The sequence below is a fragment of the Lynx rufus genome, unplaced genomic scaffold (genome assembly GCF_022079265.1).
Source record: "Lynx rufus isolate CCGP_SWC_20201006 ecotype Redwood Valley unplaced genomic scaffold, mLynRuf1.p SCAF_22, whole genome shotgun sequence".
Classification (NCBI taxonomy): Eukaryota; Metazoa; Chordata; class Mammalia; order Carnivora; family Felidae; genus Lynx; species Lynx rufus.
The window spans coordinates 8,887,565-8,906,463 of NW_025814837.1; the positions used below are offsets into that span (position 1 = coordinate 8,887,565).

General features: G+C 33.0%; 1 protein-coding gene across 1 annotated transcript in view; it reads left to right on the top strand.

The window, feature by feature from the left end:
* Positions 1-18,899, top strand: part of CCDC178 (coiled-coil domain containing 178) — a 410,140-nt gene that overhangs the window by 76,310 nt on the left and 314,931 nt on the right. The window contains exon 10 of the mRNA XM_047086870.1: positions 1,575-1,728. Coding sequence (XP_046942826.1) covers positions 1,575-1,728 — 154 coding nt within the window. The remainder of the gene's footprint in view (positions 1-1,574; positions 1,729-18,899) is intronic.

Consider the following 18,899-nt stretch of genomic DNA (forward strand, 5'->3'; position numbering starts at 1 on the left):
GGTTTTGATTTGTATTTCCCTGATAAGGAGCGACGCTGAACATCTTTTCATGTGCCTGTTGGCCATCTGGATGTCTTCTTTAGAGAAGTGTCTATTCATGTTTTCTGCCCATTTCTTCACTGGGTTATTTGTTTTTCGGGTGTGGAGTTTGGTGAGCTCTTTATAGATTTTAGATACTAGCCCTTTGTCCGATATGTCATTTGCAAATATCTTTTCCCATTCCGTTGGTTGCCTTTTCGTTTTGTTGGTTGTTTCCTTTGCTGTGCAGAAGCTTTTTATCTTCATAAGGTCCCAGTAATTCACTTTTGCTTTTAATTCCCTTGCCTTTGGGGATGTGTCGAGTAAGAGATTGCTACGGCTGAGGTCAGAGAGGTCTTTTCCTGCTTTCTCCTCTAAGGTTCTGATGGTTTCCTGTCTCACATTTAGGTCCTTTATCCATTTTGAGTTTATTTTTGTAAATGGTGTGAGAAAGTGGTCTAGTTTCAACCTTCTGCATGTTGCTGTCCAGTTCTCCCAGCACCATTTGTTAAAGAGGCTGTCTTTTTTCCATTGGATGTTCTTTCCTGCTTTGTCAAAGATGAGTTGGCCATATGTTTGTGGGTCTAGTTCTGGGGTTTCTATTCAACAAGGAGTCTTTTACTTGTTTTGTTCTACTTGATCTATCATTTTCTGACAGAAATTTTTTAAAATCTTATGCTGGTCAGTTTATTTTTATAATGCTGTCAGTGCTTTCTTTATGTATTTAGGCTGTATTAAGTGCATATGAGTTTTTAGCTTTTCTATCTTCATAGTGGATCTGCATATATATGTATTTATGCATATATGTATGCTTTATTTAATTTAATATTTCACTTTTTAAAATATATTTTTACTTGATACTGATATTCTGAAAGATTCCTCCTTAGAATTTCATTGGCAGATCTCATTTTATTTAGTTATTTAGAATATTTCTGTCATGTTTTAGTTTGGGTTGATTCTTCCTGGTCACCTATAACTGATTTCTGTGCTTTTTTGTAAATCTGATCGTTATTTTCTTAATACATGTTGCAAACCCCTTTATTTATTTGTTGGTTTGTTTACTTTTGTGAGGTTTGGCTAGCTTTCTGCTGATGTAGAAAAGTCTTAGCTGAGATAGCTGGGGAACAGATAAAACAGTAAACTGGGTCTTTAATGATGTGTGGTCTTTTCACTTCTACATCTTCTCATCATTTTTTTCTCTCTTTTTTTTTTTCTAACCTTCCCATAGCTTTGCTACCCAGCTTCTGAATCAAAAGTTCTTAGGTCTATCATCTGAAATCAAATCGAAAGATGATTATTTTAAATAATTTAGAAATTGCTTTTCTCTCAGGTTTTTACATTGGAAACATAAATACACCTGGTGAATTTTTCTCACCACTTTTCTCACTTCTTGATCCTAAGTGTCACTTTTCAGAAGTTGCTTTGGGATGGGAGTCATTTTAGGAATAGGTAAACTCCATTGATTTACATTGTTAAGTCAGAAACTAGTTTACATACAATTTTAAACATGATTTTCCTTTTATTGTAGATAAAATCATCTGTGTTTTTTCTCCTAGGAGAGAGATAGATAAACTGAATTCTCTACATAGTCACTACGATACAGCAATAGAAAATGTTAATGTTAGTATCGAGGAGAATGAAGAGGTAGTGACTGAACTATTGAGGGAAACAAAGACATCAAGAAATGAATTATCTGCTTTATCAAAAATGGTGAGTTTTCATTTTTGAAAATAAAAAATATACTGATTTTAGTTTTGAGCTATAGTTGTTGAAACTTATGGTGAGTAATTAAATAGCAGTTAGCCATTTTTTTGTTTATATTCATTTTCTTTTCTTTGTTTTAATTTTAATGTTTATTTTTGAGAGAAAGAGACACAGAGTACAAGTGGGGAAGGGGCAGAGAGAGAGAGAAAGAGGGAGACACAGAATCTGAAGCAGGCTCCAAGCTGTGAGCCGTCAGCACAGAGCCTGACGCAGGGCTTAACTCATGAACTGTCAGATCATGACCTGAGCCAAGTCGGACGCTTAACCAACCGACTGAGCCACCCAGGCACCCCTATATTTGTTTTCTATTAGTACATAAAAAATTACCAGAATTTTAGCAGCTTGAAACAACACCCATTTATTATCTTAGAGTTTCTCTGGATCAAGTCTCAGCTGGTTCCTGTGCTCCAGGTCTTTTAACAGTGGAATGGAGGTTATCAGCAGCCCTATGTTTCTTTTTGGAGACCCTAGAATGAATCTGCTGTCAGGGTCTTTTCAGTTTTGGCAAGACTCTGTTTGTGCTTTTAGAACTGAGGTCATTGTTTCTTTGGTGGCTGTCAGACTGGGATTATTCTCAGCATTTATTTATTTATTTATTTATTTATTTATTTATTTATTTATGTGTATTTAGTTAGTTAACATACAGTGCAGCATTGATTTCAGGTGATTTATCACTTACTTACAGCACCCAGTGCTCATCACGAATCAGGCTGCCTGCATCCCAGGCTGGTGCTTCCCTTCATCTTTTTTTTAATGTTTATTTATTTATTTTGAAAGAGAGAGAGGCGCATGCACATGCCAGAGTGGGGGAGGGGCAGACAGGAAGAGAGAGAATCCCAAGCACCTTCCGCAATGTCAGCACAGAGCCTAACACAGGGCTTGATCTCACGAATTGTGGGATTATGACCTGAGCTGAAATCAAGAATTATACTCTTAACCGACTGAGCCACACAGGCATCCTGTTCCCTTCATCTTTAAATCAGGAATGGGGGATTGAGTCCTCTCAGACATAGTGTTACTCTGACTCTCCCTTATGACTCATTTGCCTGCCTTCCTGTTCTTCTACATCTCATTCACTATAGTAAAAGAAAATAGTAGTAAAGGGAAATGATGAAATGTAAAACATATAATAGTATAGTACAAGGCAATAATATACACATTCTGTACCAGTTGGCATTCCTACTTAGTGTTAAAACTACATGTTTTTTTTAATTGCCTCTTTCTATTATAATATATTTCTATTATATTATACTGTATTTCTTTCTATATACTCTTTAATTGTGTCTCATTAAACTTTTTAAATTAATCCATAATTAAGAGTGAGACTAGACATGTTTTAATGGCTTTTTGGAGATCATTTGTATTTCCTTTTTTGTGTTAAAAGCTGCTTATGATTTTTCCTCATCTGTTGAGTGATTATATTTTGACTGATTTATAAGAATTTGTTGTATATTATTGATACTACATATTTTAAAGTTATATATATTAAAAATATTTTTATCCAGTCTTTCCTTTCTTTATGGTATCTTCTGATGAATAGAAACTTCAATTTTAATGTAGTGAAAGTTATAAATATTTTCCTATGACCTTTGTGCTTTTCTGAATTTAAAAATTTTTTCTAATTTGAAATAAAAAATATTCTCTGGTATTTTATTCTAAGTGTTTTGAAATTTTGCTTTTCACATTTATGTGACGCTTTCAGATTAAATTATGTTTAAAATCTTCAAAACTGATATTATTTCTCCTGTCTCTCATTTATAAGTTTGGAAGTAATAAACTATCTAGAATTTTAGGAATGCACGTTTCACTTGCCACATCTGAAGCATAATCAATATGAAATTCATATATGGGTATGGTATGAAACTGAGTTTCCAATTACATTTTCTTTCTTAAATAGAAGTCAGGTTGTTGCAATATAACTTATTATATTTGTGTGTTAATATTCAGAAAGTGCCATCTCTGTCATATGAGAGGCTTCCATATTTGTGTGGATCTGTTTTTCCATTCTCTTTTTAATTTGTTTGGTACTTGACCATCTTTACCTCAATGCCTCATGTCTACATACTAAACTTCTATAATGGGTTTTGATTATTATGGTGAATCAGTCTTAGGTTTATGAGTTTTAGGCTGTTTTGACCTTTGCACCATAATATAAATTTCAGTGTTATCTTACTCATTTTCTTCAGAAGTTTTATTGGAATTATGATTGGAATCATATTCATTTATAGATTATATAATGGAAAAATGAAATTTTTATGATGGGGATACCTAAACATAAACATGATCTATCTGTCCATTTATTTGGGTAGTTTTTCTAAATTGAAACTTAACCAGTTTCCTTGGAACTTTGTAGAAGGCAAACTCTGAAAATCAGCCTGAGATTAGTCTTGGACAAATTAACCCTTATATCACCACTGAATTTTAAAGTTATTTTTTTAAAATTCAGTTTTAGGGGCATCTGGGTGGCTCAGTCAGTTAAGCGTCTGACACTGGCTCAGATTATGATCTCATGGTTTGTGAGTTCAATCCCTTCATTAGGGCTCTGTGTTGACAGCTCAGAGCCTGGAGCCTGCTTCAGATTCTGTCTCCATCTCTCTGTCATTCCCCCTACCCCATACTCTTGCTCTCTCTCAAATATAAATAAACATTAAAAAAAATAAATATTTAATGTAATTCTGATTTGTTTCTAAATTCTATAGTCTGTATGTTAGGTAGTACTTAAAATTTGTGGAGGCTTAATTTTTGTCCTACTACATGAGTAATTTGCATAAGTATTTTTTTGGGGGAAAACCTTGTCTCTGATTGTGGGATACAGTTCTAAATAGGTTCATTTTGTAAACTGTGATAATTATGTTATTCAAATCTTTTATATTTCTGATTTTCAAAAAAATTTTTTTTAATTTTTTTTAATGTTTATTTATTTTTGAGACAGAGAGACACAGAGCATGAACAGGGGAGGGGCAGAGAGAGAGGGAGACACAGAATCTGAAACGGGCTCCAGGCTCTGAGCTGTCAGCACAGAGCCCGACGGGGGGCTCGAACTCATGCACCATGAGATCATGACCTGAGCTGAAGTCGGACGCTTAACTGACTGAGCCACCCAGGTGCCCCAAAAATTTTTTTATGTTTATTTATTATTGAGAGACAGAGACAGAGTGTGAGTGAGGAAGGGGCAGAGAGAGGAGACACAGAATCTGAAACAGGCTCCAAGCTTTGGGCGGTCAGCACAGAGCCCGACGCGGGGCTCAAACTCACAGACTGTGAGATCATGACCTGAGCCGAAGTCAGACGCTTAACTGACTGAGCTACCCAGGTGCCCCATTTCTGATTTATTTTCTGACTGAAAATATTTATTTACTGAAAGCTATATTAAAATATTTCAGTATAGTAATAGATTTCTTATTTTTCTGTTTTTCTGTCATTTTTATTTTCTATAATTTGTAGCCAGGTGGTTAGATGACACTAAATCTAGAATGTTTAGAATTGAGTTTTGCTTTTGATATATTTTATGTTTACATTTTAACCTATAAATTGTTAGAATTTTTTTTTTTCAACGTTTATTTATTTTTGGGACGGAGAGAGACAGAGCATGAACGGGGGAGGGGCAGAGAGAGAGGGAGACACAGAATCGGAAACAGGCTCCAGGCTCCGAGCCATCAGCCCAGAGCCCGTCGCGGGGCTCGAACTCACGGACCGCGAGATCGTGACCTGGCTGAAGTCGGAGGCTTAACCGACTGCGCCACCCAGGCGCCCCAAATTGTTAGAATTTTTGAAACACATACTTCACTTACTGATTATGATGCGTAATGAACATCTTTAATTAACTTCTTCCTGAGCAGTTTGAGGACCTTATGACATTTCTTGATTTATAGTTTATTTTCAAGCATGTTATGGCTGTCTTACTTAATAATCCCTGTATTAAGATAGTTTTATTAATTTGCACAATAAATGTTTTATTTTATTTTTTTCCCAGGGTAACATTTCACACACAGCTCTCATTTATCAGACATTCCTAATTGCATTATTTTTTCTTGTTACTAAAGTGTATGTTTTACTAGCTTTTTTAGTGAGCTAGATTTGATATTTTCAAAATTTTGTGTCCCTGAAGATGTCTTTATTTTGTTCTCATTCATGCAGTGTAGGGGATGTGCGCCTGAATTAGTATGGGCACAATTTACACCACTACATAGGCAATGTAGAAGAATCCAGAAATAGGCAAAAACACTGGGCCGAAGTGCCAGAAGGGATAACATGGGATCAGTGAATTGGAAGAAACTGATCCTAGACAGATGGTAAAACAAGTATGTCTTCAGTTTGCCCTTGTTTGTCTCTGGAGCTTCTCTCTAGCTACCCTTTCCCTCTAACTCTGTTCTCTAGCTCCTTGGAAAAACTCAGGAGGACAGATATGCCAGGTGCTTTCTTTCTTCTATCTTCTCATAAATACAGTTCCTTCTGATTATAAAGTCAGCATTCAACTCGCTCAGTCTCTCAGTCCTACCATTGCCTGGCTGAGTCCTCTCGTTTTATACTTCAGCTTGGGAGGGGGAAAATCCTTGGCCAAATGGTCTCTTCACTTTCTTCTATCTGCTTTGAATTCTAATTGCACTCACTCTATATTTACCTCCATACCAGTACTTACAACACTATTGAAGTCGGTGATTACCTGTCTACTTCTTTGTAGACTGTAAGGTTTTTAAGGATAGGAGACGCGTTGTGATTTCTGTTTTCTCTGTGTAACATGTACAGTGTCTCTCCAATATTAGGTACTCAAAAAATGCTATATATTAGGCATTCAAGAAAAGGCATTTCATGGTTTTTCAATGAGTAAGTTAACCAGTGAATAAATGAAAGAGAAGAAAGAGGGAAGGAAAGAGGGAAAGGAGGGAGGATCAGAGGAAGGAAGAAGGGAAGGAAGGAATGAAGGAAGAATAAATGGGGAGAAAGAAACAAACACTTCACCTTGTGAGCCTAGAAAGAACTTCTTGAGGTATGGAGTTTATAGTGTATACATTCAAATAATCCACGGAGCTTTAAAATAATGCATGTAAGCATGTAACTTTCTTACATATAATTTCTTTCCAGGGACTACTATAAGCATCAGAGAAGTATAGCACAACCAATAAAAAATTTTAAAACATTAAATAGTATTGTCAAGTAGCTATGACCTCAGAGTTTTCTAATCATGCTGAAATTTGTCATCTTTAAGAATATCACTGTTCATAAAATATTTTCAAAATGGAAAATTTATTCACTAAGCCTACAAACAATCAGTTTTTTTACTTCTTTGATCATCTTTAAAATGGCAAGTGTGGCCCTTCATAACTAAATGTTATTCTTGATAAGATATTATGAACATATTTTATAAAGTTAGTAATATATTTCAATTATAGAAATCATTTGGGGATTATCATACTTTCTGGGGAAGATGAGAACATGATGAAGTTTAGATATATTAATTTTTTTCCTACATTTTGCTCATTATAAAAACCTTTAAGCTAGGTTTTCAATGAGCGCATGTTAAACACTCAATTAAAAGCAATGATGTGCATCACTTCCATGCATTATTTTTTGGTATGCAATTGAAACTTCTAGTTCAAGAGAAAAGTAAAAGATTTGTGCTGCCTAATTGCACATACAACCTAACTGATTTTTTAAAATTTCAAGGCATATCATGCTTCCAATTTAGTCTCTACCTCATTATCATACACTTTTCTCTAATTTGTGTTGTCACTGTATCTATGAAAACACATTTTCCCTTCTCATTTCTACGAAAAAGGGCTTTTGTAAGCCAGAAAACATCTTGAAATTGGTTAAGTACTTTGAAAAAAATTGTCAAGATTGAATTCTTTTTAGATGTAAAAGTACAGATTTTCTGTAAATTCTTTTCTCATGTTTTCTTTGAAGTCTATTTCTCCCATAATTCATATTTTTTTGGAACACAATTTCATTATCTGCAACTCTTAGTGTTTTGTGTTATTAAAGAAACAGCCATATACATTTCATTTTATCCAGTCATTTCATTAGATAATAAAAAAATGACTTTTACAGATTTAGAGATCCTCTGTGATTTTCTGTTTTACTGAACACAGGTACACAAATGTTTTTTATAAATTAGTTTGCAGATAAAGGTTGTAAATAAGTGAATTTCTTTTGTATATACACTTATGTTTTCATTTTTGGATATTGCTTTTGTTAGTAGAAATTTATTACTTATTACTACCTTATTGGTCTATATACTGTATAGTATAAATACAAATACCAGAAAACATCCAGCAAATTATATGTTCTGTTTCATATTTTTACCTTAAAATCTTTTGAATTAAGCAATTTATTTCTTAAAAATAGATAAGCCAATAATTATTACTATCAGTTTACAAATGGGAAACCAGTCTAAAGAGGCAGAGTAAAGTTTCTCATGCACACAAAGCTGTTAAGTAGTAGGGCCAAACTCCAATGTGATTTTTTGACATTGTTTCATTATAGAATATTCAATATAATAATATGTATAACATGTGACAATATATGTAAAAGTATATATTGCTAATTTTTTCATAAGACTCAAATCTCTTATTATGTATATATTTTATTGTGTGACATATTTATACAATATTTTAAATACCTATGAAATTGACTATTTCATTTTTCATTTTAAAGAAGTACTTAATGTTATGTAAGTATTGATTTCAGTATATGCTCATTATCATGTTAAAGATTTGAAAAATGTACTCAGGTTATAAAAATTATTTCCAGGAATAGATATTGCTTTGTGAGCAATCTGTGAATATTTTAAAGAGTTTCTCAGTTGACCTATTGAAATGATGTGTTATATTAATATTAAACCTTTTTTAAATTCTTGAGATGACTCTGCTTGGTTATGGTTTATTGTTTCTTTAATTTACTGCTGAGTTTGATTTGCAAGTATTTTAAGATTTTGCATCCATATTCATAAGTTAGTCTGTATTCCAGTGTTCTTAATTTGTGCCATATTTGATAGATTTTCTTATCAGGATTATGCTAGCTTTAAAAAATGAATTGTGAAGCTTTCTTCCTTTCTTACTATCTAAAGAATTAATATAGATTTAAATAACTTTTTCTTGAAAGTTTGATAAAGCACATTAGTGAAACTATAACTGATATTTTTACATTTTTTAATTGTTCAAATTATTCTTTTATTTCTCATGGACAGTTGCTTTATATCATCACATGATTGGTCTTATCAGGCTATATATGTCTTCTTTAGGTTAGTTTATAATTTTTAATGGCCCTAGAAATAATCCAAGTGGACGAAGATTTTGAAATTATTATCATAATATGATATAGAATGCTCTCTTATACTTTTGTTTATCTCTTATTTCTAATTCATTGTACATGTCCATTGTACATGGACTTTAAAAAATAGGGGGTGGGCCTTAGACTGAATAATTCTACACTTCCAACTTCTGAAATGTTAATGTGTGCTTTTATAGTTACGATTTATTTTCTTCTTATTTCTTTAGGCTTATTTGTCCCTTTTTACTTATTACATCCTTGTTTTGAATGCTTAATGTTTTGTTTTTAAATCTTTCTCCAAGAGCTACAGTTGCATCTTGTTACACTTTAAAGCAAACCTTCTTGAAAGGATTTTCTGTATTCACTGTTTCCGATTTCTCTCCTTGCATTCCCACTTAAGATAATTTCCAGTCAGGCTTTCACCACCACACTACACTGAAATTGCTAGTGAGGTATCCTGTTTTCTTCCTTACAACCTTCATGAAATCTGGTAGGATTCATTATACAAACTATTATCTAAAATTATTTTAAGGCCCTTTTTGAATGGCACAAATACTTAATGTGCATACCTCAAAGTTTAGAATATCCTTTAGAATATGTGAGTTTAGAATACTGTGAGTAGAAGAAAATACTGTTCTATGACTTCACCATCCAGATGAGGTCACTGTTCATATTTTGTGCATAAACAGGCTTTGTGCTATTTTTAAAAACTACGTTATCATATGCATATAATAATTGATAACATGTTTCTCCTTATATAGAAACGTATTCAAATCATCTTTTATTTTACAATGTAACTTTAATGATTGAGAGTTTCTTAGACTTTTATTATTGGGTATTAGGATGTTTTCAATTAAAAAAATATTTTTTTTACATTTATTTATTTTGGAGAGACAGCATAAGTGGGGTAGGGGCAGAGAGAGAATGAAACACAGAATCCGAAGCAGGCTTCAGGCTCTGAGCTGTCAGAACAGAGCCTGACGTGGTGCTCAAACTCACAAACTGTGAGATCATGACCTAAGTCAAAGTCAGATGCTTAACTGACTGAGCCAGGCACCCCAGGATGTTTTTAGTTTTTAAGTATTATAATCAAAGCTATGATAAGTATCTCTAAAACTTAAATATTAACATAACTACTCATTTTAACAAAATAATATTGTGATGGAAAAATAACAAAAGTTGAATAATGGTATAAGAAGTTAAAGCAAGATTCATATGCCTTCTTTTCTCAGAGGGCTTGAATGATTTGCCTGCCTTTTTACATTTTCCAAAATTAGCTCACTTTGTAAACAATATTTCCATTAGTTGAATTTCTTGGCTTTCATATCATTCATTAATCCTATAGTTATTGTTACTGTCCACAGGAACTTGTATGGCAGCTATTCACAATTTAAGATCTGGGTTTATACTATTTTTACTTTTTACCTGATAAGTAAAACTTTTTACTTTTTACTTTGTTAAAACTTTAAATGTTATTGATATTACATATTGTTTCTTTAAATCTAAAAGAATTTTTGAACATCACTTTAAACATAAACCACCTCTCAGAGCAGTACACATTCTATGGTATTTTTGCTGGGTTCAGGAGAGAAGAGAAGAAAGTACTTTATACCCAGTATGCTTGTAGTTAGGCAGGATTAATCATTGTCCTGGACAATCTGCATTTTGTTTTACTTAGCTGTGTATATAGTGTATATAAAGGATAAAGGAGTCCTAATTTACAACACCTAATCTTTCTAGATGTTAAAAAGGTTGCCAGTGTATGAAAAAGTAGTTAGTAAACAAATACATCATATGCACTTTGTGTTTAAATTCATAGGAAAGACTGTTCTCAAAAAACAACTAGAGGAAGTGAAATTGTTAAAATCCCCTTTCAGCATTACAGGTGCTCATACTTTTTACTAGGTTGATAGAGGGGAGGAAGGGCTCTAGGCCAGAATGTCCCTTCAGTGTTACTATGTGTATAGTGGGCAAAGGGTCTAGTCTTCTAGATGTTTAGAAGTGCACAATGTGTTCAAAGTAGAGAGTTAAAGCCACACCCTTTAAGTATTCTGTTAATTCATACGAATGGTTGTATTTGGGGAATGGGATTGTTAAACTTGTTGTTTTGGAGAGAGTGTGCTGACTGTTCACTGGGTAGCATGGGGATGGGGCGGGGGGGGGGCAGGGAAGGAGGTGAGGAGAGCAGGGTTCTGTGCCCATGAGTCTTTACACGAGTTCAGATTGTCTAACCATTGTTCTGTGTGTGCATTTTAGTTAATATTGCTGTGTATTAAAGGATCAACAAATCCTAATGCCCAAAGTCTACTAAAAGTATAGGCAGTAAAATAATCCCTTTTTAAATGTCCTTTTGTTAGTTTTTAGGAAGGACTGTTCTGGAAGTGTCTGTTAATCCACCTCTTGGAGCTAGATGTAGTCCTCTACTTAGTCATTGAAATGGCAGAGGGGACAGAGGAGGGAAGGGAAGGACTTTTAGCTAGTATTTCCATATCTAGAAGACAGTTTTAGGTTATAACCATAGGTCTGTATGTGTGTTTTTGTCAAGTATCTGTGTTTATTGTGGCCAAGTTTCATTATTTTGTAACATCTAGGCTTTTTGGATATCCTTAGGTGCCATGTATGATAAAATGTACAGCTAGTGAATTAGCCAGTTTATTAAGTTTGTTGTTGTTGTTGTTGTTGTTGTTGTTGTTATAATTGAAGGGAGGAAGCATCTTGAACATGTAATTGTTGTCTCTGAGAAATGTACATCAGGACTTATTAGGCTGGCAGCAGAGGGGCAGAAGGAACTATAGAGGGAGAGGTGTATGCGGATGTGTTCATATTTACATTTTAATGATAACAGTTAATGTGTGCATCTCTTTTGGCAAGATTATGGAAATGCATTGTGATTCAATGGAAATGTACTTCCTTGCTAATATTTGAATGGTATACATTGGATAATGAATTCTTTTAGAAACATTATACTTTGTGTATTCTGTTACTTTATGCCTAATTTTTTAATTGAACATTAAGGGAATGTAGTATTTTATTTTTTTGGAATGCAATATTTTAATTGTAATGTTGCCGATATTGTTATGTAGAAGCCTGTTATCATTTTTGTCTTTTAGGAAATTTTTTTTGCTAAGAAAGACAGGATTACATTTTTTTTTCTTCCAATTGAGTTGGTGTAGTGTATTTCTGGTTATAAAAATACTCAAAGTTTGGGGACTTTGAAATGGTAAATATTCATGGTGTGTAAAAAAACATGATATATAACTGTATGATTTTAATTACATTAAAGGGGCAGGGGCAGTGTGGTTAGAGAGAATCTCAAGCAGGTTGCACACTGTTGGTGCAGAGCCTGATGTGGGGCTTGATCCCACGAACCATGAGATCATGACCTGAGCCTAAATCAGAGTCACACACTTAATCAGAGCCACCAGGTGCTCATAAATAACTATAAAACTATTTATTATAGTTTTATATTGTTTATTTTGGATTTTCCAAACATGCTATTGTTTCAATTGCAAATGGAGGTATTATTAGTACTTCACTGTTTTTATGTCTTTTAGTTGTTTCTCTTATCTGATTACTTTGGATAATACATCAAAGTACAATGTTAAATGGTAGTAGAGATCATTGGCATATTTGCTGTGTTCTTCTCTTGATGGGATTGGTGTTAGTTTTTTCCCTTAAATAAGAGTCTGACTTTAGGATTCAGTGTGCATTTCATTTATCTAGTTAAGAAAATATCACTTTCAATTTATTGAGTATTTTTTTAAATTGGTAATGGGTGTTGAATTTTGTCCGTAGTCATTTTTGCATGTAGGGAGATGCTCCTGTAATATTTTCTCTTGTATCTATAACAATAGTGATTTATATTGATGGGTTTCCTAATGTTGAACCTTAAATTATTGTAATAAATCTTATTTGGTTGTAGTACCTTCCATCCTTTCTTAAGCACATTCCAGTTTTCTTTTTTGCCCTCACCATTCAGCCAAAATATCTCTGATTTAGGTCAACATTGATTTCCATGTTGCTAAATCTAATCACCTTTTCTTTGTCCTTATTTTCATTATATGTAGCACTTAACCAAGTTGATTATACCCTTATCTCTGGAAATTTTTTTTCTTGGCTTCTAACACACACTGCTCTTGTTTCTTCTTACTCTTCCGGAAGATTTTTTTTCAGTTTTTCTTCACTGGTTTCTCTATATTTCCCTAAATTGCACAAACATCTGAGAACACCATATCTGCCAGCTCAGGCTCCACTTAGATGCCTAGTTGGTATCTCAAGCTGACCTATTCCAAAACAGAACCTAAGATATCCACCCTCTCTATAAACCTGCAGTCTTCCCTATTCCAGTTTATGACATTCAATCCTCATTTTTTAGACCAAGGCAGTTGAAAACTGCTTTGGAATTATGTATTAATTTATGTTGGGAATTGCTAGGCCAAAAAACCCATATGTTCAGTTTTAGTAGATAATGCCAAAATATTTTTCCAAGATAGCTATGATATACATTTTTCTCTCAGACCATCATGTATGAGCGTTCCGGTCTCAGATTAACACCATCATCTAATATTGTCTTTTATTTATTTTTAATTACAATTCTTTAGGAAAATATATCCCACTGTGGTTTTAAATTTTCTTTTCTCTCATGATTGATAAGATTGAGAATTTTTAAAGCACTTTATTTAGAATGTTGTTTTAGAGATTGTCACACAGAATCAGAATCAGACTCAGATTTCCTCTCCATATTCCAGTTGTGACCTGCACATTACACCCTTCTGAGCTTCAGTCTTCTCACTTGAACAACTAGATGTGTGGTAATTTAATATCCTAACAGTCTGCAAAAGAGGGATTTAGGGGTTAATGCATTGATTAAAAGGAATATATATAAAGGATGTCATATTCATTTAGAAAAACATTTCATGGGGTGCCTGGGTGGCTCAGTTGGTTAAGCATCTGACTTCAGCTCAGGTCATGATCTTGTGGTTCGTGGGTTAGAGCCTTGTGTTGGGTTCTGTGCTGACAGCTCAGAGCCTGGAGCCTGCCTTGGATTCTGTGTCTCCCTCTCTCTCTGCGTCTCCCCTGCTCACACTCTGTCTCTCTCTCTCAAAAATAAACAAACATTAAAAAAATTTAAAAAAATTAAAAAATAGAAAAACATTTTATTCTTAATATGATTTTAATATTTAAAATATTTATTGATATTTTATATTAAAATTTAATCTTTCATTCAATATGTATATGTCTAAAACATTATGAATTATGAATTTCTTATATTACAAACTAACTAAAATGTTGTATATATCCTCTTTTCAGTGATGGAGTTATCAAACTATGTTTTCCCACCTCAGTGTTTTCATTATTTTTATTCACAACTATCCTCAGTAATTTCCATTCTATTAATGACTCACTCAATTTATAAAACAGTCAAATGGTGTAGACTAAGTGCTGTCTTTCTGAGGTTAAATTTCTCCTTAGTGTTATTAAGTAACGTGTTCACTGAGGTTAATGGTACAAATAAAAAGACACAAAGATTTAGCTATTTATATTAACACCTATTTTCTCCCCATTAGATTTCCTGATGTCACATGAAGTACCCTATGTTACCAACACAGTGTGTTACCTTGCACATATTTTTCTGTGCTTCTATAAGGATATGATTGTATATATGTATGATTTGCTATTTTATTTTTAATCACAAAAGGGTCTTCTCTATGTACGCATTTAGTAAAGTTACTCTTTTACTTATAAATACGTTGTGATATTCCTCAAGGTTATTAGATATAAGCCTCATGTACTTTTTTAGTGGTACAGATCTTTCCCACTGTAAATCACCATCCTATCAGTCAGAGTACAGTGCAGAAAACAGAAATCCCTCTGTTTTAGGCAGAAAGGGGTTTAGAGATTTCAACAAGTTTGCAAAACTGGCAGAGAGAACTGTAGGCTGGGCTTCCAGGAGTGTTTCCCCAGTTGACCAGTAGTATAGGCACTATGACATCCGAGGCTGCCTCTGGACCTGTGTTGGGCGTATGCCTGCTCCTTGGATCAGAAGGCTGGGGATATGGGAGCTGTAGCCACTGCTTCCGCTGCCACAGGGCCTCAGTACCCACAGCTGGTAGACGGACACTCAACTCTACAACATTCAGCTATACACATCTCTATGTGTATAGTCACATCTCTATGGCCTTATTTGCCAATAGAGAGAAAACAAAACAAAACAAACAAAACAAAAGCAACCAATAATCAGGAAGATGCCTTTTACCTCAGTTCTACTTTCCATAATATGCCTGACTGTTATCTCCTATTGGTTGAAACTAATGTGCATCCTGAACACTTTCACAAATAAAAATAGAAACTGCCTGCCTTCCTTCCTGCCTGCCTCCCTGGCTTCCTTTCTGTTCTTTTTCTTTCCTGGGCTCTGATACACAAGAAAACACTTTAGAAGGAAGTTGCAAAGGAGGTTCACTGAGCCATTAATTACACTTTATTCACGTCAGATAACTTAGTCAATTACTTATCTTTTGAATAAATTCAGAATGAATACAGTTATTAACCACTACTAACAATATTAAAATTAATAACTTTATATGTGTTGTTTTTATGTCCTGGTTCTTTGTATGTGATAGAATCTCAAAAGTTGGATTGTTGTGTCAGAACTAACTGTATTTTTCAAGACAGATATTACTGAAATATGTTCCCAAAAGTTTTGTTTGTATATTTGTACATATGTATGAGTATATGAGCAATACAGATGTGGGATTTCTCACTTTACTCAACACTGTAGGTATTTTAAAATTATACCAACTTAATTGTTGGGTAAAGAAGTGTTGGATTAATTTTCATTTTCCTTCCTGGTAGTGAAGTAAATTCATTTAATTTCTTTTTTTAGCCATTCAGCCATTCAGATTTCCTCTTTTTTTTTTTTTTTGCTTGCAAAGATTACTATTCATGACATTCTACATGATTTTAGATATTCCAATGATGAACATTTTTGAAGTTATGTTTATTATCGTTTGTATTAGGAAAGCAATTAGCACACAACAATATGTGTGATTGCCTGGATTTTATTGCTTAGGGCAGGGCTAAAGTAATACTACTTCTTAAACATTGCAGATTTTAAGAATTATACGTATAGTACTTAAGGTGTGTTCATGAATGTTTTATAACTTCATTTCCTAAGCCTTCCAACAAACACCTGTCAGTCACATGGCAGTACAGATTATTAAGGCACTGAATTCTCATGTTTATTTTTTATTCTTTTTATTGGAAAACACATGGGAGAATCTATTTCTAAAGATTTACAATTGTTTGGTATATGAAATATGTATAATTTTAGGTATCAGAGCTACCACGTCTGATCTGGAAAGTACATTAGAAACTGGTTTGGGGTCTGTTTATGATTTTTGTACTTATGTAGATTCAATCCTAGAAAAATGGCTACAAATAAAGATATTTACATGTAAACATAAAGACGCTAGTGAAGAACACTAGTGAAGACACAGTTACATGTCTTTAGATAGATGTGAAGACCAAATAAAAGTATTTCCTAAAAATCCCTTACGAATGTTGCAAAAGTACAAGCAGCAAAGAAAGATTAGTGTGGGATGAACTTGAATTTTATTAGAATTCTGGATTTTATGAACAAGTGAAGAAAACAAATCTTTATTATGTGTTCTAAGATTAGTCACAATGGGCACAATTATTAAACAATCCACAGTTGTCATGTTGAAGCGCAAAAAGTATTTTATAAAGCCCATCAAAATTTTAAAATAGAAGGATACTCCAATGTGTGTGCAGACTGACACAGAATGAAAATGCTGAGACTCTACAATTATGTTTTTAGCATTACAATTAACTTCACAGTCCAGATCTGCTGAAGCAGTTAGCAAGACATTTATCAAGCCTGTTACCAAAGAAATGGTGACAGGGAGATTCAGGGATATAGCTAACAAAATGATTCATTAAATGCCCATGTCAAACAACAGTCCATCTCTTAGAGAAGATAACCAAATATATAAAGAAGTAATTATTATCTAGTATAAAAGTTGTTATAATTCACTGCAAAACGATGAATTCATTTACACTGGGAATTCTTTGCTAATGTGTACAAATAAAGAAAATTTAAACTTATTGACACTTCTTGAGAAACAGCAGTGAGTCTTGGAATCCATGCTTTTGATTAAGCACATCTGATACTAATGCCATAGCCAGATAAAAGAAAATAATTCATTACACATATTCAAACAATTGCCAAGACAGGCAAATCTACCCACTGTTATATTCATAGGGAAGCCATTGCAAAACGACGTAGGCATTTTAAGAGAAGTGCTTCACCACCAAATACTATGTGCTGTCAGATTTGTAAATGGATGATCAACCATTATTTAATATGTGCTTTTTAAAAAAAACTCGTTCCCTATTTAGAAAAAGAGGTGCAGGTGTTCCTCAGTAAAAACCTTGGGCTTCTAGATGACTTTTATGATAAAGCACTCCATTAAAAATTAGGATATTTTACAAAGGATATTTTTAATTTCACTCAAAAACCTAAAATGCCAAATCTAATAGGTGTTCCACATTGAAGAAAAAATAAATCCAGCAAAACTGAAGCCACGGAGTATACCTTTTAATCATGTCAAGGAGGATGTGTTTCATTGAGTGATTTGGCTACAACTTTATCTGAGGAATACATTCAAAATATATTGCACTATCTAAAAAGCTTGACTAATAGTCTTCTTCAGAATTACTTCCCAAACCATGGTAGTAATGAGTGAGTAAGAAAGCTTGTACCTCACTTAGTAATTGGACAGTTTCTGAAGAACAATTCTGGAAGATATTTCAAAGGAATTCTTGAAACTAGAAATTATTAAAAAAACCCATTTTTATTTGGGTTAGAAATACACTGTCCAGTGTACTGGGAAATTTATCTACACTATCAGTGTACTGGTTAGAAATACACTGTCCAGTTACTTGGGAAATTTATTAAATATACAGGTAAATCATAATTCATTGAAATTCTCATCTTAAAGTTACAACATCAATCCAAATATTTCTTTAATTACTGATCATAATTCTAAGAGAAATATATTTAGTATTATTTTGGTAAATTGAATACATTTAATACTACTTTTATTTTTATATTTTTTGTTTCCTAAATTGTTTTTGTTTTCAAAGTTGCTTTCCTTTATGGCATATAATACTGGATTTGTAACTTATAATAACAATTTTCTTTTTGAAAAAATTATTTAAATAAACATGTGTATTGCCTTAAGAAAATTATTAAATGCATACTAGTACAAATAGTATGGTGTTTAGTATGAATAAAATAAAAAAGTGTTCTGAAATGGTTTGGGAAACAATGTCCTGTTGAATTATTTCCTTTGTCATTAGTGTTTAGATCTGTTGCCTCTTAAATATGTTTTCTAAAATTGTATAATTCAATGATTTTTAGTATATTGGCAAGTTGATGCAGCTATAATTTTAAGATAACTCATAATATATTCTATTAAACCTTTGCATGGCTTCTTTTCACGTGGATCTTGATTGAAACTCTTAAATAAGCATTGTTGTTCTTTATATTTGTGTAGTTTTTCCTTGTACTAGTTTAAAATTTTTCAAAACTAGATAGTGAATTTATCACGGCTATTGTCTGGAGTATTGACCATATTTATGTTGTTTTTTTTTCCTTTAAGTTGTTAATGTGATGAATTATGATTTGAATTTTCTAATATTTATCAACTTATAACTAAAATATAATCTGTTTTTTCATGGTTAATTATTTGAACACTGTTAAATTGATTGGCTACATTATATTCAGAATCCTGTATCAATTTTTATAAATGGCAACCACTTATGGT